This window comes from Haemaphysalis longicornis, unplaced genomic scaffold, assembly GCF_048455015.1.
Source record: "Haemaphysalis longicornis isolate Haplotype H1 unplaced genomic scaffold, Haemaphysalis longicornis Haplotype H1 scaffold_9, whole genome shotgun sequence".
In the NCBI taxonomy this organism is placed as follows: domain Eukaryota; kingdom Metazoa; phylum Arthropoda; class Arachnida; order Ixodida; family Ixodidae; genus Haemaphysalis; species Haemaphysalis longicornis.
The window spans coordinates 155,513,537-155,536,621 of record NW_027526460.1 but is presented as its reverse complement, the minus strand read 5'-3'; the positions used below and the strand labels follow the sequence as shown (position 1 = coordinate 155,536,621).

Genomic DNA, 23,085 nt, shown 5'->3' with positions numbered 1-23,085 from the left:
TACATATGAGCTATCGCCGTTCTTAATTTGCATACGAGTACAGGGTCGACGTGGGCTTATGCTCCTAGGTGATGGGGAACTCATGTTCTTTTATTATTATCTCTGTTACATTAACAATGTTCCCGTGGTTTGTCTAGGTTCGAAGATGCGAGATATGACTTGTTTTATGGGCTAGCCCTAAAAGTTTTCATAAACATCGAGTGGAGGGTTAATGTACTGCTGGACAGCCAGCTCTGCATTATACTTCATAAATTTCTGGCTTTTACAAAGCGGGTATATTTTATAGGCAGCTGAAAGTGGTATAAAGAATCATTTACGGTAACGGAAGTACAGTGGTACATGACTAGATGGTTGAGGTGCATGCTCTATCAGGATATATTGTGAAGCAATCAACCTTGCCTCATCAGCTAGTTTTTAACTATGCAGTAATTAGGACTTTAAAGTTTCTGCAGAGAGACTGTGTCTGTTTGCATCATGCTTAATTTGCTTTTGGCCAAATACCTGGGAAAAAGCACCTTAACGTATAGAACGATGTTCGCGAAAGGGACATTGGAGAGGAAAGTGACGAAATGGATGCAATTCGAGCGCTTTTCGAATCTTGAATACAAAGACATCCATCTTAATGCATGGACTAGGTTTAAACTCTAAAGAGACATCAGGACAATATTGCGTTTGTGCTAAACGGCCCTCTGTTTATCACTGTTGAAGTATTCTTGGTTTTAAACTTTGGTCATACCTGAAGGCGCTCTAATGAAGAGGTAAACAATTGTTTGTGAAAATGGCAATGCAAGAAAAAGCAAAACAATGGGTAGAAATAAAAGGTTTGTCATTCTAGCGTGTGTAGTAGCTCGCTGGCCTCACGGGATAGTTTATATGTTACGGAAACTCGCAAGAAAGGTTGTTCTATAGGGCTAGGCTGTCTTCTATGGCTAGTACTTTAGCGTTTCTTAAAATTAAATCGAAATTAATAGAACCTAACGCAAAATAAAATTTTTTTATGATCGTGCTCATACAGTGGCAAGGAATGAGATACAAATCTAAGTACTTACTCTCCAACGTATTGCTTGACGTTGAAATCAGTTAAGGGCTGGATGCTTGAGTTCTCAGATAAAGCGTCCATCGTAACCTTCATAACTAGTGCACTTGGGGCGACTAAAATAGCCAAAAGCTGCACGCAGTCCATCCATACAACACCCCGAAGCCCTCCCTGAAAGAAAAAAAAAAGAATCCGCTCCATTAACGATATTCATACTAGAACTTTTTAAATTTAACAACTTTCAGGATACTTGAATTTTTTAGTGCGGAATAACGTAACGTCAGGCTTCCAAACAAACCTTCTTACAAGGTCTTCAAATGCAGGAAACAACAATGTTATTTCACTCAAATACATCCTGTAGGCCAAGGGAAATGAACTTTGTTGCGTGCGTTGGTATCGCCCTGCGCTTAGTTTCATAAACTCCAAAAGGGAATACTCTCGTTCTTGGACACGTGACCCGTCTTGCCAATGTGTAGGACCGACGTGAAGGCAGAGAAGACGTTGACGTGTCTGAGGAAATTGTATGCGTTATGTCAGGCAAAATTCCTTTTCATAGCAATTGTTGATTATGTACGTATTGCTGAAGGCACGAAGCTGCAAACAAAAAGATTTATATTGGTGCATTGAGGGTAAATAAATGTACACACAATTTAAGGACGGAAAAGTCAATTCATTAGTTTATCTTCGCTTTCGAATGAGGTTGGTACCTTTGTTCAATTATAAAATGTGCTAGGTCAGGTTATCAATATTTACTTGTGCTGAACATTTCCTCATACTCAGGATTGAAAGGAATTGTCGGTTGGAAATTGCCAAGACCGATGTAGGTGATATCCAATATTTTAGTGCTTTGTTTTTAATCAAGTACTGATAGATTGAAGATCACAGGCTCGCCTGCAAACAGAACTTTTCGTCATGTATTGGCTGCCGAGAATTCAGCACAGCAGAAACCTTGTTACCAGATTAGAAGAGCTCTGCGATTGGGGTTCAAATATACACACTGCTTAGAATTATAGAGGAGCGTTAAAAAGCTCGAAACAAACGTTCGACAGAACGACGAAAGCTCAACCGCTAAAGGATGTTGTGTACCTGGTTATTCACGGCACTTTCCAGGTTACGGAGGAATTTGGACTACAAGGTTGGTTAACGCAAACGTAAATATCATGCGCTGGGGAGTTTGAACGCAGATCAATTCTAGTAATTGTTGGGTTTTCTTTGCCAATGGGCAAAGCATTTCGCAAAGTCATGGTCGTTCGGAACAAAACTTATTGCGTAATCACATTGCATACGCTTTTTTCATGCACGTAGATGGGTATAATAGGGAGGCGCAGCGAATGGAGACGAAGGTGTTTCACTGTTCAATCAATCTCTCAAGACCGAATAAGAGTTGCACGCATTCATTTTGGCGACTACGAGCTCCAGGGTCGAAATATCGCCGTTGATGTGAATCTGCTTTCCAACCTCGTGACTCGCTTCAACCACGCCTAGTGACGGTATTACAAGCTGAAATAACGTGGATTGTACAGCCGGCTCACTAGATTGCTGACTTCAATCCGCGCAAAGTAGATAAAATGACTTGATAAACGATGTAAAGCAGCGATGGATAGCTGCTGTTATGCTCGGCTTTATCACTTTTGGTTATGCTTCAACAAGCCCATGACTACTTCGACAAAATCACCGATTTCCATCGTATGGGTCGCTTTATGACCCATTGGGAATGAAACGCTACCAGAGGACACCGAAGAGCAAGCGATGCTGCCTCCGAGGATCTCGGTATGGCCGTTTGGAGTGCTGAACTGGTACCTATGTATGCGAAGAACCTCCAGACTTCCAGCAGACACGGCTGACATCGAGGGCAGTCCTACACGGTTTGTTATCTAACTGCGATGAGTCCACCACTGCAGGAGACGGCGAGGGGTGTGACACAGATGACGTAACTTAATGACCAAAGATTGGAGGTGGTGAGCAATCGTCAAAAAAGAACTGTCGCCATACTCTGTCGTAAGTTAAGCTGTTTATGGTGAGAACTCGACGACGGTGAACCCCGTTGCCTCTTAATCACCATTGAAGATATTCATTGTAAAGGCACTTCTGCACAGACCGTCTCCAAGAATCAATCGCAGATAGATTTATCTCTGTCACCACCGCGTTCCGCTCATCTTTGTGCACGAAAGCGTACTTTTCTAGAACATGTGGGTATATTTTTCAACAATTTACGACGGGTGTCTTCGGGTAAGTGTGCTATGCATACCGCCGGTGTTGTGGGCTTAGTGGCAGTATGGTGGCAATGCCAGACGTGTCCGACGATGACGGAGGATGCGCCGGGCTGTTCTAAGAAACAAATGTCGAACCGAAAGAGATAGCGAGATACAACACGAACAAAGTGAAGATGACAAGCCAGACTACCCACCGAAGGAAGATGACATGCCATGGATTTACGTCGTATCAAGGGATCAGCGACACCGTCAACGCAAGACCGAGCAAGAGCTCAGCCGATCTCCTGCCCGGCCCGTAATCAAACCTTTCCCAGCTTCCTGAAAGCCTCTCCCGCGGCCCAGCCCTCCTTATGAAATGACTACAAACTCGTGCTTACACTGCAAGACGCAATTAAAAATAAGTGAACTCAACCATTCGTGTTTGGACTTATCTCTTGTTCCCTACAATAAATCAAAGAACGTCTCTAAGGTCCAGTTTTGGTGAAACTAGCTGCAGGCAGAATTTAGACTTCACTACCCCCGCGCAAACGTGAACGATAAATCAGCGTCTTTAATCTCAAAGCACTCCAATCCAGAAGTGTAGGGCTGCCGGAGTGGCCAAAGGCGATATGAATGCGCCGAGGTTCTTTGAGTTATTTTTTCTTATTGTTTTCACCATTCCTTACGCTCTCTCATGTCATAATATAAATGAAGCCCTACGTTCCCGAGAATTCGGAACCTTTGTTTCTCGGAGCCTCCTTCGAAACAGCGAACCTTCTTTTGAGAACACGTCTCCCTCGTCAAAAAAAAAAAAAAAAAACGAAAGTGCCTGTGTAGCAGCTATCAAACAATTTGTTCAACGGGGTTGAACTTGCTCCAGAGTATCACCAACGCTAACATTGGCTTATCCGGAAGCTAGAAAACCGAACGGAAGGTAGGTTTATGGCTTTGGACGATGCAAAAGTGTTCGGATTACAACTTTCGCGGAGAGTCCCGCACATTGACATGTCTGTGAGCGGCCTATGACCAGACGCAATCGAGAATGTCGTTGTGAGAATCGAGCCGGGCTCCGAACATTAACCGTCGCACCTATGTACATCCCTGAACAACCAAACATAATCATGAGGTCATCTTGTAACAACTGTGTGACTGTTCATCAGACCAGTACTCGGGGCGACATTATTGCGCAGCAGACGGGAAGAAGACGGATACCCGCGGGATGCATCGTGCTGAAGGCATAAAAGGCATTCAGTTGGACGATGCAAGCAATAGGTCTTATGCATTCACCTGGCATCCTACGTTCAGCCTTACGTTAGAAAGAAATAAAATGGGGCAATGCGGCAGTGCTGTTACGTATTCGTATGACTTCCGCGCGAATGCCACCTTGGCGAAGCATTACTTAACAATGTTGCAAAATTGGGGGTCTAGGCTGACCGATGGATGGTACATAAACTGGCCGTGGGACGGGACTCAAAATGACTCAGTGCTCAAAGGATAAAAAAGCAGCCCCGAAAAAAACGATTGTTATGAAGAGAAATGTCTTTCGGAAGCTTCCATATATACCTTAAATGACAAGTCAAACAAAATTGGGTAGTTTTTTGTTGGACGGAAATGAGGACAGGGTCCCCTGAACGGAAAAACGGGCGCGGAGACCTCGGACATTCACAGCTGGGGAGTTGTAGGAAACTAAAGGAAAACCAAGACAATTGGTTGTGGCCCTCGTGTCAGAAACGTGTGTCAGAGACATTTGCTCAGTACCTATATGAGTACTTTGAGCGTGGTAATGGCACAAGAAGCAAGTCGGTCTGTCCAAAACAGTATTCTACGCTAATAGCGCATGTTAAGGCTCAGAAGGGCGATGACCAAGCCTTTTAGTTACAGTAACCAAAGGAGGAAGGAAACGTCACACAGGAAGAGGGATTATGATGACAATGAGAGGATTCGTGCGTGCCACTGGACACGTGTCGCTATCCTCGGTATTCCACTGCGTCGAATGCATGCAGGCAACCACGTGTGCGCCGTCATATCTGTGGCCAAGCGTCTGTTGCTAGGCGACGTTGTGCGCACGTTACGAACTCTTCGCCGAACACAAAGTATTGCGCCGAGTTCACTGTGAGTACGATTAATAACATCTCTGTTGGCGCCACAGTTTATAATCGTATTGGAACGGAGCAGATGACGCACGCCGGTGTCTTTTTTTTTTCTTCGGCGTGCGGCCGCAGTGTCCCAGGCTGCGCCGTGTCCGAGGCGCATCGGCCATGTCTGTGGCCGTTTCCAGTGTTGCCAAGCGAAGAAATTGACCGCTAAACTTTTCAACGAATACCGTCTATAGGTTGTATTCACTGACGTGGCGCACATGCCGGCAACCTTGTGTGTGCTCTGCCATGCCCTTGGTGGCGCTTCCCTGTTGCTAAGGCGACGTAGTAGGCTCGGCCGCTCGCCGATAGATGTCGCTATTCTCCGAGCTAACAATGTACTCTCTGCAACGCTACCGTTGCATTCCAAAGGGGGAGTGCTTGAAGGGTCACAATTTCTTCTGGAGCATTAAGCTATAGACGCATGTACAACCGGCGCCAGCGATTCGCATGCGGTTCGCATGCGACTGAGCCGCCTAAACCGGTCCTAACAATCAGTGGTGACGATCAGTAGCACGCAAATCGCGTGTACCAATCGTACATGTGTCCAGCGCTTTATTCGGCTTCTGTGTGCTTAACTACTCAGTCGCAGGAAACACGCGAGCGCACTTGTGTCGATATCAATATTCGCAGGAAACTGCGCTGTGTCGTGCCGCTCTCTCTCGCAACGGCGGCTTCGTTCTCCGGTGATGATGCAAAGTTCTTAAGCTCGAGAGGAGCATCACCACTCAATGTCGCTGCGATTATACTCATCTGTTGACGCGACGTCCGAGGATCGAGTAATAACATCGCGGATGCCTGAGTCGAAAATTAGTTTTTTAGTAATGCGGACTCTATGCGCAGCCACAGTGGGCACTGTCATGGGGGTTTTTAATGTAGCAGAAGAAATCGCCCGCTGGTGTTTTATGCGAACATAATCTATAGCCACCACATCAGTATCGTCTCTTCAAAGTGACAGGCGGTCTACCACTTTCATCGGTGGGGTGTATGCAGGGGTGGACTCTGAGCTGTCTTCAACAACAACAGCTGGAAAAATTACAGCGTACACTATACTGTGGCATTCGTTCCCCAACCCAAAACTTGCAATCAGAAACCACATGCAAAGCGTTGCTTTGTTTCATTACGTTAAAATGTTCTAAAACAATAATGTAATTCTGAAACAAGAGAGAAAATGGCACAAGCTAAGCGCTGTATGTAATCAACTATGATCGAAATATATTTTAGGGAAATATACTGTGATTTTAAATGACACAGTAAATGACTCCTTGCTTACAGCTTTTCTTTACTGTTGAACATCGCCGGCGTTAATACTCACCAATGCAGTGTAGAAGGTTCCGCATAACCCGATGAAGACATTGCTCCAGAAAAGAGGAGCGTTAAACACTGTAGAGGGGTTTAAACAGAACAGAATTGGCATACAAGTTTTGGTACCGGAGCAGCGAAAATAGTGCACGCTCTGAAATGTCGTCACATGCTTGCACTCATCATTCTTTAACGTAAACGAGGCATCCTAGGTTTTATCCTTTTATTTTTAAGCGTTAATTTCCGCCATCTAGAGTTGTTCAATGCATGCCCTATGTCGGAGGAACAAATAGAGGTGTCGCTGATTGACACCTGGGAGACAGACAATGGATCGCGTTATAAGAGGCAAGCGCTGCATGTTTGAGACGACCGCTTAAACAGCACCCGTTTACTAACCAGACATAACAAGAAAGACACACCATTTTTCAAATTACATATAATTACCCATGTGCTGTAAAATGCATTATAAGGGGTTTATTCTACCACGGGGCCACCACGGCATCCTTGATATTGTGCAAGCCGCGGCAGATAAGAACAAGTGAGGCTTATTGTGATTCACGAGATCGCGTGCACTTTAGAGTCGGTTCAGGTAATATTGCTCGCTCTTTAATTTTACGAATGCGCACAAAGTATGATTTTCTATTCTTCGCCGGAGTACAGTTGTTAGTGCGGCTTGTCGTTGTATTCGCACGCATAGCCGCACGATTTTAAACACTTACTCGCATGCTTGCTCAAAAGCATGCCATCTTTATAGCTTGCCGGGGAATGTAAAATCTATAAAGGATTCATAATAGTCGGTTCTGGTTTATGGCATTGGTAATAGAAAACTGCTGGACAATACGCATTCCTTATAAAGTTCTCGCGGGAGAGGGAAAGCTCTAATGCAAACCATGGGAGAGGGCGTGATAGACAGAGAGCGAGAGAGAACGAAATAACATTTATTCAAAAGGCTCCCCCCTATAGGGTGGTGGCGGCTACCCCTAAGGCCGCTGCGAGCTGGAGGCTTCCGGAGATGACTAGTATCTGAACCGAAACCTCGCAGCTCCGCATATGGCCGGCTCCCAGGCCTCGGGGGCGGGGTGGGGTTAGTAGAGATACTCGTGGCATTGGCAGAGAGAAAGAAAGTGCGTGTCGAGTGTAGTGCAGTGCGGGCAGTTGGTGAGGTTGTGACGGAAACGGCAGGGGGGCGGTGGTATAGGACTGTGCGGTGAGTGAAGGTATGCGCTTGGATGATGCGCCACATGCGGGTGTCCTCTGGTAATAGTGTGATGTGAGGAGGGGTAATCGTGGGACGCACCCTTCAGTTTAACGCCCAAAAGAATAAGCCGTCGACAAAATGCAACCTATTTAAGAATACAGTCTTTCCACAGTAACGATAGGGTGAGAAAAGCTGTTGACATAAAATGCCTGGGTGAAGCCATCGGTGTTACACTGTCGCTGCTATTTTATGTAAATATGGCGGGGTTTCGGTGCCTGAGTTTAGTAGCCTAGCCTGCTAAATGGCAAATTGCAGCTTAAAAGCTGTAGATTTGCCCTTGAAAATCGCAGCTTTCATCAGCGAATTAGGTTGCTTTTTGTTCTTTCGAAAGCAGTTACTATATGTCAGGAGAATTTTTACAAACTTACCAGTAACAAGAGTAAGCGACGCAGCAAAAATGGAGATGGCACCAATGCTTTGCTGGGAAAAAAAAGAAAATATATGTCAGGACGCATCAGAAAACTATCGGTATTCATTTAGAGCCGAGCTGCAAGTGGCCATCTTTCCAGGCACTTTGTTTAATTTGAGCACCTTAAATTTCCAAGCGCCCTCATTCGGGTAGAAAAGCAAAGCAGTGAGGCATGAGCTGAAACCTGACTAGCAAGAAGGAAAGCTAACAACAAATCAACGCTACTTGACGACCCACTTTTTGCGGAGGCGGAGCAAGCCAGCAAGTCAGGTGCTGACACCTCCAGCAGCAATAAAAAGTGAAGAAACAACACGTACTACACATAGTTTCGCACCAGGTGCAATGTTCTTCCCCAGACTAGTGAAAGAGCATGGGCTAACGGAGCTGAATACCGCAAACGTAAACGCAGCGGCAGGGAGCAAAATGCAGCGAGGATGGCTGGTATTCAGTTGTGCAATAAGCGGTATAATGGTGGCTCAAGAACCATGTATAGATAATTGTAATTGCGGAAATTTCGCGGAGTGTGAAGGTGATGGCGTACCTTTTCTGAAAAGGCGGACGTCGCAGCGAACAATCTGACGGCGATTGGTAGCGTTGACGATTGATTATCTTTCCTGAAAAGGCTTATGTTGCGAAGAACTATTTATTCTGTGATTGGTAACATTCGAAGTGTCGCGGAGCTGAAACACGCAATAAATTTCTTCCTACGCATTTTCTAGAAAAGGCTGACCTGGCAACGCCAATGTATCCGTAGCATTCAAGAATTTATGACGACATGGTGCTGGTGCCAGTGGCGGAGTCACAATTTTAGCATCTCCGTCGAGGGAATTCACCCCTGCAAACGTAGGCGATGAAAAAAGTAGTTGTGTAATCTCTGTACTGTAGTCACTCCTCGCCCCCTACACTACTGCGAGCTCATGAGAGGAAATTCCCTTTGGCGTGCAGCTGCTGGTTTTGCACAGCTGTGCGCCCCAACACGCCATCGCATGCAAAAAATGTCTCTTCTAGAAGAACGGTAAAAAAGTCTCTTTACACAAGCAGTGCATCCCAAAGCACCGCCCCCAATGTGAAATAAAAATACAAAGTGCAACCACACAAAAAAAAACAGAACAAAAATACATTAAAAAACCATGGGCCGATATTTTCGAATGCGTGAGGATCTTATTCCTGTTTAAAATAACTTGTTCCTGGCCGCTTTGGCTAACGTTTAAAATGACAGGTTTCGGCGGAGGTTTGGAAGGATTAACGCGGTAAATAAAACTTTTGCGGACGGGACTCGGTTTCCGAGGCCTAGGGTCGGTGCTTTCTCCAGAAAATGAGCTAATTAATGCAAGTGTGATACCATTATTCGAAATTCGTACGAGATGTCTAATTTTAAGGAATGAATGTCGATTTATACAGGACATCTTACCTTGCTCTTCTTAAGAGAAGAACCCTAACATTCCTGTTTGCATTAAGGCACGGGCCCTTTCAAGGGGAAATATAAAATTTTCTTAAAAGTGAGCAACGCTCAGTGCTCGAATGGGGAAACTGTTCGTCTTCGATCCCCATGTAGGGAGGAGTCAGCTGCTACTCAACGAGCGAGGGGAACAACACGAGCAACGAGAAGCTAACTGGGATTCTTACTTTGGCATGTTTCGGTGCTCTAACATTGTAGTGTGAGGATTCTCCTAACACTAACAGCACATCTATTTCTGGATATACGCTGCAGAATGGTTTTTGCTGCATACCTGTAGTTGGCGCGAATATGCCGCATGCTTGTTTCACAGTTGCATTCTGCCGATAACAATCTGCATTGATATCTCTTAGTTTTCCTTATGTAATTTTCGCATCAGGGTTGTATTACATGTTTTTTAATGAAAGATTTTGTTTTCAACAAGTGACTATTGAATTCAGACTTTCTAGTGGAAATTGTTCCCTTGTTCTGTTTCTTTATTGTTTAAGTCTGGATAAAACGTTTGTAAAACTTTGTCACATTGGTTACGAGCAGTGCAGTGGCACAATTGGAACCTTATTGAAGGGTTATCAGCAAGAATTCGCCGCATTTTGAAGACTTCTCCTGTTATGACAAAAGTAAGAGTGTCCGCGTGACGTCCTAGAGTTAAAAAATCACTACCCAAATGTTGTGTGTAGCGGTGTACGAGCTAATCAATAAAAGTAATTTCTGTCAAATTGCTATTTTACAGCAATTTCAATTCATAGGGTTTTGATGTTCACCCGCATAAAAGCTGGCATATTATCACGCAACGGGTACCTACCGAGAATTCCCCAGTGTCATGTGCAATATTTTGTCTGACTTCTTGTACTTCTAATACCACAAAGGCGTTGGTGTGTTGGTATTGTGCGGCAGCATGCGATCGTTCCGCGCGGCGTACTTCTGCGTAGCCTGTTGGCTATCACATATTGTTACCGCATGAATATACCGGGCTTTTGCAACGGTACAAGAACTCCCTGTGCGTGCTTTCGGAGGATCTATTCTACTGTGCATTCACAATTGGAACCTCTTGGATGCCTCTCGCTTCTCACTTCGCATGTCGCTTACGAGCTGCGATGTGTCATGTAGCTGCTGGAAAACATATCGATAGGTGGCACAAGGCAATATGATCGGGCTATAGCCGACGCAGTTTGTTCCTTGTCTGATAACGACACTCCTCTTCCTATCTTACAACGTATGAGCACGAGATAGTTGGCAATCCATTTAAAGCCACTGTTAAGCCCACAAAAACCAGGTGAACACCATGACATAGAAGGCGCCGCTTCCTATATCATCCCAATAGTGAGCACAGAGCTCCAAATATTTGTTTTAAATGGTGGGCCGGAAGAGCCAGCCTCCCAAAGGTCCTGGTGAGATACAAGATGCGGGCTCATCAGCTAGTTGATCGCTGTTCCGCCCATTCTTTTCGCGTAGCCTATCCCTGATGGCTCTTTCCGACCACGAGTCCGCTGTGGCAGAATTATCTGGGGAGGTAACACTAACTGGCGACACCATCTTCGCGACAGCATGTAGTACACATGAGCTACGAATAACGATACTGCCTCTCGCGATCCTGGTTTAAGGATTCGACCAGCATGCACATCGACAGGCCCACATGATAACCTTCCAAAGGACATGAAAAATCACCGTTCCTTCGATAACTTTGAGACAGGCGCCGGCTGTACTACTGAGAATGCCTTGTTCTTATGTGATAATGCTGCGAAAGTCATTACCGAAGCAGGCATATACAAAATGGACAACTAATGATCCGCAGCTAAAGACCGCTGCTGAAGGAGACGACCCTGGTAATGATGACGTTCTGTTCACGATCACTGGAATGAAAAATGATTTTGGCGCAGTATAGCCCCCAAAAAGGGTACCTATGTGTTCGACACGACTGAAATCATGAAACTCGTAGCCTCCATTATTAGCACGAGGAGCAATATGCTGAAACTCACCACCCAAATATTTCATCCGTATGGCCTGATATCTCTGTACACCGTGAAAGCCAAGATACTTTTTCAGATGGCTTGGTCGACGAAGTTGGACTAGGAGAGAAAGTTTGTCGAAACATTTATAAAAACGAATGGTATAAGTGGTACGAGAAGTGGAAATAGAATGCCCGCGTGGAGGAGTGGGTCTCGTCAGCCGAGAGTCCCTCGCTCGATCCCGGCTCAGCGGGGAGATTTCCTTTTCAGAGCCTCTGCTTGCGCTGAGCAGACCATCTATGTTATCGGTCACGTGTACGGGAAATAAATTAGTTAAACGGTACTAATTTAAAACTTCATATTGAAAGCACCTAGACAGATGGCGGCAATTCAGCCTAAAGTGGCCCCTCCGGTCGTTGCGCCTCTCCCACTCGCTCATAGATGGCACTACCTGAAACTGATGATGATGGTGATTGGTAGCAGGGCCGCGCCCCAGCTTCAGATTTCCCGCGCATGTCCCGGCACCAATCGCGGGAGGTTGATCATGATAACTGCTGTGACTTACGCCCTTCTAACGCATGAGGTCCCATGTGGCTCAAAGTGAGGTCACTTCACACTACTGAGAGCAGCAAAAAAATAAGTCCGCGTGCTGTCCTGCTATTCAATGAATCGAGCAACTCAGCATTCCACGTGTTCTCTGCCGCATGCTCCTCAGCTTGCGGATCTGCAGTCTACGTGCGAGTGGAAACTAGAAGTGAAGCAACGACTACACCTCTCACCACGAAAACAAGAGTCACCCCAGTGAAAACGCACAATCTTAAAGGTGTGAACTTCTTGAGGCTGCCTAAGAGCAGTTCGGCTAATGTAAACCGTAGAGAATCATTGTGGTACCCACTGGGAGATTTGGTTTTAGACAGACGTGTCTGCTTTTCTAGGATGGGTTATTTGGAGCGCAGAAAAGTAGATTACCTATGCGGCAAGCAGAGTGAGTGAGATACATTCCCTAACATCTGCTGAGTAGTGAGCCCAACAGATTGGAGCCCCGCAGGTTTATTAATACAAGAAATATATATGCATAAGTTGTCTTTTCTTATATATATATATATATATAGATATATAACGCAAAGAGATGAATATTATTTGTTTACTTACTGTCAGAAAGATGTAGATTGCGCAAGCCGTTAAGGAAATAGCAGTGTTGAAGCGGAGGCGAAGGTACTTTTTATGAAACGAAAATACGGAGGGGAGAGAGAAAAAGAATTGGTAAGATGACGCTCACGTAAAAGACAGCAAAGGGCAAGAAGTGCGGAATTTTTAGTAAAATTACCCATCGTTAAACTCGTCGTCCTAATTTTGTCATACGTTTAAACACCTCTCCAATACTTGAGTAGTCGTGAGAAGACACGCCTTGTTGCTTTTTCACCAAAAATGTTTGTTCAACGTAGCACGAAGATTTCAGAACGTTGTGGTTTAGTCATAATTTTCTTCCAGTACCTCAGCTACAAACGTGTCTAACAAGCTATAACGAAGTTATCTTAACTGGGGCTGTATTCTCGAGTTTTGTCCCTTTTGCGTCCCTTTCGAAAGTGTCCCTTTCGGCGAGCCCTGATTGGCTAAAAGCAAACAACCGGAAGTGACGTAGCGGAAGCGCAGCAAACCTACTGCCAACGCCCATTGCTTAACCGGAAGTACGTCACGATGAAAGGGACGCAAAAGAGACGTTTTCAAAAGGGACAGTTACGAGAATACCGCCCCTGGTCTACATCAGACCTCCGATTCAATTGAAACGAAACAAATTCAGGGAAGCTTGCACTCACGCGCAAGAATTGAATGGCGAAGCTGTTGTAGGTGATCATCGACCGACAGGACGTTGAGTTATGGCATCGCTCTGGGGCGGTATTCTCGTAACTGTCCCTTTTGAAAACGTCCCTTTTGAGTCCCTTTCATCGTGACGTACTTCCGGTTAAGCAGGGGGCGTTGGCAGTAGGTTGGCCGCGCTTGCGTTACGTCACTTCCGGTTGTTTGCTTTTAGCCAATCAGGGCTCGACAAAAGAGGCACTTTTGAAAGGGACGCAAAAGGGACAAAACTCGAGAATACCGCCCCTGGTGTCGCGGTGGATGACGGCGGCATGGCATTTGAATGAGTTCATGTCGAGTAATACCAGTGAGCTTCGGTCGCTTCGGTCGACGTTTTCGTACGCCACTTTGCAAGCGCGAGTAATCCTCTCCAGCGGATGCTTTGCAAGCCAAGCCTCTCGAAGCGCGGCCCCTTCCTTTGCCGTGCGAACTATGTGCGGCCGGGCCAAGTGAAGCCAAAGATTATCCACAGCAGCTTCGACATTCAAGTCTTCTACGGTACAGAACGCCTACTCACGACGACACGAGGCAGAGCGAACGAGGAACGTACGGTACGACATGCTTTTCTCGTTCCGAGAAAGTGTTCCGTCCATACGGCGAATGCTGGAGTTTTTTTTAGGTCAATTTTGGCCAATCTCCTTATGTGGGGATGCTTGGCTTGACGAACATGTGTTCGAGGCACGCTTGCGGGTATGCTCGACATTTTACTAGTATTTTTAACTACGGATACCACACACGTCGTTTGTTTAAGAGCTTCGCTGTTAAAAACATGTCTTCTTCTTGAAGAAAAAAGTAAACATGGTGGTTTATAAACCCGCTCTGTGAGGGCTGGAGCAATACGTGATGGAGACACCGGCACTAAAAGCAAGCACAATTGTGATGTTATCACCAAAAATAAAAATGACCGAGTATCTGCTGCTTCCGTTGCCAATGTCGACGAAAGACGATAGTCAACTGGCGCCACTGCCACGTAAACGCCTGCCTTCTTTTTCCCGCTCACCTCTCATGCTGTTCTTCTCTCGTGTCATTCCTCCCTAGATAACTAGCTATATGTTTCCTCAAGTCAATTTAAATTTACCGCGTTCTTCTGCTCCCACTCGGGTATGAATTGAGGCACCCAACTACAACGTTTATAGAACCACGCTGTTCTACTCCACGACTGTTGCAAGCGGAACGTGGGAACCTTTCATTGCTGTTGGCGTTTGATTTCTAAATGCCGTTAGGAGCTATAGTGGCGCGGGCAACAGCAGGCCACGTGTTTCTGCAGTTTCTGTAGTATTTCATTTGCTATCGCAAAAAGCAAGCATTCATGAATTTTTTTATTAAATGAACACTGCAAACATCACTTATGTATTGATTTTCTTCCTTTTATTTGTTTAATCTGGTGTTTTTGTTTAACAATGTTGACAAGTATGAACATTGACAGTTGCCTTAGACGTGTAGATTTGCTTGGGGGCATATAAGACTATTCCGCAGTTTCTGTTTCACCTTGGCAGGGTGGCTGAATCGAGTCACAGACAGACACACATACAGACATACCAAAACTTCTGCGTTGAAGTACCCTAACAAAGACTATCGTCTTTAAAACAATAAAATTAAACACTGAGGCTTAATTAAATTGCAGCGTAATGAACAATATACTAGCGAATGGACGAAAGCACATGTTGAGCACGACGTTGTCAGGACAAGCCACCTCAAAACAATGGCCGTCATTAATATGTGGAATACAGAATCAACATGCGTAATTGTAGGTGGGTAATAAAAGTATCATGTGTAATTATTGGGGGCCTCGCCACAGACTTGAAGGCCACCTGACAGAAACCCGCCTTCACTCATCACGCATAAAAGAAATCAACGCGGGGTTTTATAGGCAGCAGGACACCTAAGCACTCCTTGAGTGTTCTGAAGGCAAATGCGTTGTTGTCGCATCGAACGCCTGATACGCTTTGATTCCGCCTGGGTTTCTTTAACGGGTTGGTCCTCTTGCCACTTTACACGGCTGTCTTCCAGATTATACTCAATCTTGCGGTTTCGAATTTAGTTGACCTATTTATATAACGCGTTGCGCCACAGGTTTTGCGCGCCACCGTGCATTGGGAGCGTTGACGGCGATGGTGGAAGTTCGCTCTGTCCGCTGCGTTATACCGATTTCTTGCATCATCTCGAACGGTCGAAATGCACGTGTTTGAGGTGCAAGTTTTCTGCTTCAGACGCCAACGTGAACACCGACGGCGACAGGAGTCGTTTTTCCGCATTGGACCATTAGTGGCTCTTGCAACTGGAATTCCGCGACAAACGGTACGGGAATTTCTCTTGGGTGTATGTTTGACCTAGGCTCTCTTCGTGACAACGTGCATCCCGAAATTCAAGTTGCCGGACTTCAGATTCGAACCCTCGAACCAAGTAATTCAGTTCAAAAAAGTATGTTAGCATACCAGAAGCGACAGCTGTTTTTCTGGGTCACATTGCCACTCGGCCTCTGCACGAACTACCTTTGTGGTGGCAGCGGAAATCCGGCCTCCAAATTACTAAAACTCACAGCAAATTTCTTAAACGCACCTGGCCGGAAAATATATGCGTACAGCCGCAACGTTTTACTCAGAACTGCTCGGTAGAAACTGTGGGCCTGCATCCACCGAGCCTGCTGCGGTTCAAACATCAAAATTACTTTTTATGTGTTATTTGTACTCCAGCGAACTCAGTGGGATGTCGTCGCTCATATGCTGAAGCACGAACGAATTTTGGTGTTCCGCGAATGGGTGTCAGAAAAGGGGTGGCGCACGCCGCGGACGTAGGAGGACCAGCCGAAGAATAAAATGTTTGGTATGATCCACGGTGTAAAAATAGTGCTCGAGTATACACTCGCGCCACTTTTTAAGACGACATTTTTCTTAGGGTACGAAAGAACTGGCAACTAGTGCGTCTTTCTGTCTGTCTGTGCTGCGATTCAGCCGCCTGGCGAAAACTTGAGAATTGTTGAACAAGCCATGCCTTCCAAACTACTAAATGTTGTACAATACAGCCTAATTCTCAGCATTGTTCCGAAAAACAAAACATAAGGCATATTTGTTGGAAAACATAATACATAACTGATATTTGCAGTGCAAGTTTAAATAAAAATAGACTTGGGCATAATTTTTTAGATATCAAACACACAGAAAAAGCGCATTAAAACATTGTTCCCACTAAATACAAAATGGGCACGTGCTGAAACGTGGAGCTTGGGGCTCGAGTATCAAGCAGTACCATCGCGACTAACTACCGAAACAGTTACAAAATGTCCCAACAGATAGAAGGCCAGCCTATAAACGCCGGAAAGTTTAATCGAATTGCGCAATAGCCTGTTGCATTTATCATGGTAAGACGGAGACACGAGGGTAACAGCGTGGCAGGTGTGCGGGATGAGCGGCAGTTACGCAACAGAAGCGGAAAAAGACCATTGCCTTTCCATGAACTGGCAGGGAATCGTGCCGAAAGGGATCTATTTTTTCCCGCAAATGAGGTAATAACGCAAAAAAAAGAACGAATGATGCTGCACACTCACCTCAAATATAGATGTCACACCCAACTTGTATATTACAGGCACGACCACGTGGGTCGCCAATGGTAGGCATACGAACTGCATAGGCAATCCCCAAAGCATATGCATTCCGTATGCGTAGAAATGGGCAGGGAAGGCAATCAGCCCCGTGGACGACATCATGGAGGCAACAGCCGAAGCAGCCAAAGGAAGCACCCTCAACGCCCGGCTTCCTAGAAACATTTCCGCTTCAGGCGATGCAGTTCCGCTGCTGGGAGGGGCTTTCCGGAAGGAGAAGTAAAGGCCGAGGCAGAGATTTGTGGCGATCACCGTTCCAAAGAGCACGTACTCGAGGACTTGCACCATCATGCAAGGAAGCTATAGACACTTCTGGTTCTTGAATTCTGCACTTCCGCTGTAGCGAGGGTGTTTAGCTGAAAGCACATTCGAAAGTATACTTACACACTAGCAGGGCAAAATTGCGAACTACGTCATAGTCACGCGTTAAAATCTAGCTAGCGTTAAAATCTAGCTAAAATCTAGCTGAAAGCACATTCGAAAGTATACTTACACACTAGCAGGGCAAAATTGCGAACTACGTCATAGTCACGCGTTAAAATCTAGCTAGAGTTTCTCAGCGTAACGCTCCCCTTCCTAAGTTGTTGCTATTCATAGAATCACAAGGGGCCCACAGAGAGTGGGATGGGAATATATGGTTACATGTCTATTCCAAACCAAAATATTACAAAAATACCTAAGTATTCCCTATAATGTAAAAACGAGAGAGAATTAGTGCCCAATTTTACTGCGGGGCTTCTTCATGTCCCCACCCTGATTGTTTGTTCCTGGTCCTGGCATTTTCCATTTGAGCCCCAATTGAGAGGCTCGCCTGGATTTGTGGTGAAGCGTTGCATAATTAACTAGGGCAGGTGTGGGTTCATTTGCATTCTTATAATGGCTGGCTAGGGTAATAGTCCGAACAGTCGGTCAGGTATGAGCCGGAGTTTACTAGCTGCGGCCTAAAGTTAGTCTTTGGATCTTACCGAGCCAACCTGTACCGGCTGCTTCGAAGTGCACTGAGTACAATCACTACGTTTTCTTCTTGTAACTGCTTGACGGTATTACTGTTCTCGATTGAACGCTTCAAAAATTGCAGCATACGTTGTTATAACTTTATTGGGAGCGTTTCGAGCAACACTGTCAGTAGTTCATTGTATATTGAACAGCTATAGGTCAATTTTTGGAAGTTATAAGGAACCCCCAATCAACACAGCAATGCGTTTTTCGCGAAGTAGGAAAGTTAAGGTCAAACAGATAGCAACATGTACGTTAATAAAATGCTTATTAAACAGAGGCGGCATTCTTGAACGGGATGCTATTTAACTTTAGACACGTGACGCCGCACCATCAAGGAGGTCCTTTCTAATTCTCCTGGAACAAACGTTTATACCCACCCCTCCTCCAACACTCTACGTGCCGAAGGCTAGACCCATCTGGCACCCCCAAATGAAAGCTGTTTCTTCTCTTACGCCTATTTTTTAAAGACGATAGTCTTTCTTGGGATACTTAAACACAGAAAGTGTAGTCTGCCTGTCTGTCTGTCTGAAAGGATAAATTTATTATCAAAAAATCCTGGTATCAATGATACAACGTAACAACTAGAAACAATTAAACAAGTGCCGCGCCGGTTGCTACAAAATTAATACAGCGCGAGGGCTGCAAGTAACAGACACTTACAGAAACATATAAACAGCTTCAAGTTGATTGTAGACAAAAGATTAACATGCAAACAATTTAGAGTTGCTTACAACCAAAAGATTAACATACGAGGTAAACAATGATACAAAACCATTCGCTTCAAGAATGCAGCAATATACAGAACAGGTTTGGTTTTATGTCAGAACGGGTACTGTACCGCACTAACACACAATTCTAACACCAAAATCACTTGTTTCAACGACAATCCCGAAGCACACAGGTCTGGAAAACTGACATGAATAAGAACCCTTTTGTTCGAAACCTCAATAAACCAGGTAGACAATGTCGCAGAAACTGTTCCTCACCCAAAAGGGCTAACTCTCCTTCCAAAAAGGTCACGAGGTGTTATTTGAAAAAGGAAATCAAGGGCCACTGCATACGTAGCCTGCGATTCTGTGCTACAGCCGCGCAGCGATTACTGCATAGTAGATAATGGCCAATTACTACGAATAGTTTGCGTAGGGGTGTGCCAGGGCACTGTTCTCTCAGTTGATACCGTACAAGCCCCAAACTTGGAGCGGCACAGTGTATGATGCGCCAAAAGCAACAAGCAACACTGCAGCTTCAGAAAGTGTGAGCCGTGGATTCTGGTTGGCCGCAGTTGGGACAGGAAGAGTTCTGTGTTACTCCCCAGCGAAATAATCTGTCTTTTGTGGGAAGAATTCGCCACGCTTTTGGCCACTGGATGTTTTTGGCGTCCTCTTTCAGCCTACCTGAAGTCAGCCGTAACCAGGGAAAATCTGGTGGATCCACACATCTGCCCGATCTCGCAGTAACTATTTCTTCACACAGCCTGGCGGGTTGTTCATTCCCAAAATCGAGATCAGCATCCAGTGCACAAATTCCATTAGCTAAAGTAATGACGGCCTTGAAGAGTCATCACGGGATAGGTGCACTGGGATGCAGGTTTCTGGCCAAAGTTGGACAAAGAACCCGTCTAGAAGGACCGAGAAAGTATAGGATCAAAGGTCTCCCCGGAGCTTCTACGTCACTGAGAAGTGAAGAGACGAGTCTCACGGCCAACAACTGGCTCATGAGGTCGATGGAAGGGAGACTGTAACCACCAGAGCGGCGTGGAAGACGCAGGGCATCCCTCGCTAAACGCTCCGTGCTTCCATCCCAAAAGAAAGAAAAAAATGTCGCGGGACACTTTGTGTGTAACATGATTGGGAGGCAGCATAATCCTGGAGACAAAAAATAATTTAGCAAGAAAAACGCATTTAATCAGATACGACTTCTCCGAAAAACAGAGGTTGAAATACCTAGCCCTGGCAACATTCTTTTGAACATCATGAACTAACTCGGGCCACATGTCTGGAGAAACACCTTCTTCGGTAAATGAGAATCTTCAGGAGTCGAACTATTTTTGAGTTATAGATGGGGGCGAGTGTAGCGTTTCCCAGAGGGAGGACAGCACTTTTTGTCCCGGAAAAAAATAGTTACGTCATCTGCGTAAGCAGACACTTTAACCAGTGCCTTGTCTGTATTTGACTCGATTCAGCCACCCGGCCAAAGCGAAACAGAAGCTGCACAATAGTCTTGTATACCCACAGCTAAATCTAAACCTCTAAGTCTGGTGTCAATGTTCACACTACTCAACAATGTTGAACAAGATCAAGATATTACGCAAATATAAGGCAGGAAATCAATACATGAGTGGTATTTGCAGCGTTACATTAGTAAAAAACTCAGGAATGATTGGTTTCTGCGATAGCAATCGAAATGGTACATCAACCGCAGAAACCGTCCCCTCCTGTTGCCCGCGCTACCTCCTAGCGATATTTAAAAAATCAAACTGCAATACCAACGAAAGGTACCTCTAGATGGGATTCACGTTCCGCTTTGAACGCTCGTCGAGTATAGGGCAACGTGGTTCTACAAACATCGTAGTAAGGTGCCTCCATTCAAGCGCGTCTTCGTCGTACGGCAGCGCTGCCATCGAGTCACCCGACTTGGAGCAGTGAAACGCGGTAAATTTAAATTCAGTTGAGCAAAGCTCTGGCGTGTTATCTTGGGAGGAACGAGGCGGGAGGGGAACAGCATGACAGATGAGCGGCAAAGACAAAGGCGGCATTTACTTGGCAGAAGCGCCAGTCGACTATCGTCTTTTATGACTATTGGTCAGATCCGCTCTGTTCTACTCACGCGCTGCCTAAGCTAATTTACCCCATTGCCTTATCTACTGCCAGGCGGCTCTGCTATCGAGCTGTCATCCGTCCAGTCCCTTTTTATTACCACCAGGCTCGACTGACTTGGTTCTGAAAGAGAAAAGCAGTCCCGATTGGTCGCTCAGGCGGTCGGCATGCTTGGCCTGCAGTTTCGACCGTATAAAAGTATTTACTACTACTACTACCATTACTACTACTACTACTACTACTACTACTACTACTACTACTACTACTACTACTACTACTACTACTACTTGAAGTTATACTTTGTTTACTGCTATTGGTACTGCTACGTTATACATCACATCATGGCATTAGTTCTAACTAAATATCTAGGCTTAACGCTAAATACCCTAACGCTAAGCCTGACGACCTGTGAAGCAGCATCGTATTGATTGCACATCAAGCAGCGGCTACTTCTTGGCGTTCGTTCCCAAAGTGTGGCGTTATGCCTGCATGGAGCACACAACCGTACTTCCCTTCGTCTTCGGCGTACACACCTGCGATACCATTCCCATGAACTTTGTTGGTAACAAATGGTTGCGCCAAGCCGCGTTTCGGCATGCTAATGCCAATTTGCCTCTTCATTTCCAGCACCGTGGCTACATCGCTATATGCGGCGTTTAATGCTTCCGTTATTTAACCTTAAAACGGAACCTCGCAGAACCACGGTTCATTACTATTCCGAAGCCGAACAAAAACAGTTTGGAACATCGAGGTATGTCATCTTCTACGTAAAAATCACTGCTCGCCAACAAAGCGGCGGAATTTATAAAAGAAATCAATTTAACATTCACTTTGGCAGCACTTAGTTATGCGTGAGGAGGTTGTGCCTCTCCCTCGTACATTTCACGCTAAACTAGATGAGCACGACATGCTCTGCCGCAGAGAAAATGTAGTGCCAATCGAATCATGCGTTCTTCGTTCTTTGTTCTGTCCCTCTGCATACGGATGTAGGGTAAATGTCTTTGCTGACATGATCCGTATATTGCTGAAGCAATGACAACTGGAAAACAAGAAAAATGTTGAGGCTCTTGTCGCGTAACCTGGAAAACTGGGCGTGCCGCTACAGGGTCCAAAAGCACCGGAAGAGAAATATACGGATAGAGCCAAGAACGCGAGAACGAGGAGGGATGTTTTCATTGTCTTGTGCGTGTAGTTCTCGTTATTGCGCGTCTGTTTGGACTTTTGTTGCCGCTTGAGGTGGGGTTTGAGCCGACAATTTTCGGCGCCTCCATACTGTGGAAATAAATTTGGGCATAACTTGCTTAAATACCAGAGTAGCGGTCTATTAAGCAAAGACTGCGATTGGGGCAAACATAGACCAATAACCGATTTGTTCTCTTCGAACGTTGGTTCGCTTCGAACGGCCTATGATGGCTTTTAGTGCAGCACAAGGAGAAAGGTGATAAGGATGCTCGTGATAACACGGTTCCTTTGTGAGAACTGAGAAAAATTGGTGATATAAAATGACGAACAGCCGCAACCCAGACATTCCTTCGGTTATAACAACTGGTTTAGTTGTGCTTTGTGACCATTTAGGTTCCAAGGAAATGTTTCCAAAAGTAAAACTACTTTAGGCGCAGGGAAGTTACATCTAAACTGCTACTGCCTATTGGGAGTTTGGATTTAGAATGTTTTATGGTGCAAGTACTAGGCAAAACGCCACTAACGCAAAGTTAACGACAACAAGCATCTAAACAGACCCCTTACCTCGAGTTTGGAATCCCTGCTTGTGGCGCGAACAGAACGCAGCAAGGTCTGCAGGGAATCACACTATCACCGCTTGAGTTGCCGGTTCCACGAATCCCTTTTCACATCCTCGAACCTCCTCTCGTTTCCGCTATAGCGTATTTCGATTAACTGCTTCTTTTTTCGCAGTACGCGGCGTTGTGTCCTACATTCAAAAAAATATTTGCAAAGAGAACTTGCAGCTAGCATTGCACCCTCATTTGTCATCAGCCGCGTGGAAACCTGTGGATTGAAAGACCGACAAAATTGCACCTGGTGTACATTGTGCAAATTAAACTTAGCAGTCGAGCCTTCTC

At 45.4% G+C, this 23,085-nt stretch overlaps 1 protein-coding gene across 2 annotated transcripts in view; it reads right to left on the bottom strand.

Annotated features, from left to right (window-relative positions):
- The window catches only part of LOC144153821 (sodium-coupled monocarboxylate transporter 2-like), a 59,900-nt gene extending 37,061 nt beyond the window's left edge, over positions 1–22,839 (bottom strand). The window contains exons 1-6 of one of the 2 annotated variants that reach the window (XM_077685551.1): positions 22,751–22,839; positions 17,136–17,545; positions 12,887–12,952; positions 8,292–8,343; positions 6,679–6,746; positions 1,050–1,207 (exon numbers count right to left, since the gene is read on the bottom strand). In XM_077685551.1, the coding sequence (XP_077541677.1) occupies positions 1,050–1,207; positions 6,679–6,746; positions 8,292–8,343; positions 12,887–12,952; positions 17,136–17,480 (689 nt within the window). In that variant the 5' untranslated portion in view covers positions 17,481–17,545; positions 22,751–22,839. The remainder of the gene's footprint in view (positions 1–1,049; positions 1,208–6,678; positions 6,747–8,291; positions 8,344–12,886; positions 12,953–17,135; positions 17,546–22,750) is intronic. The other variant, XM_077685552.1, reaches the window with a different exon arrangement.
- Between the last annotated feature and the right edge of the window lie 246 nt (positions 22,840–23,085).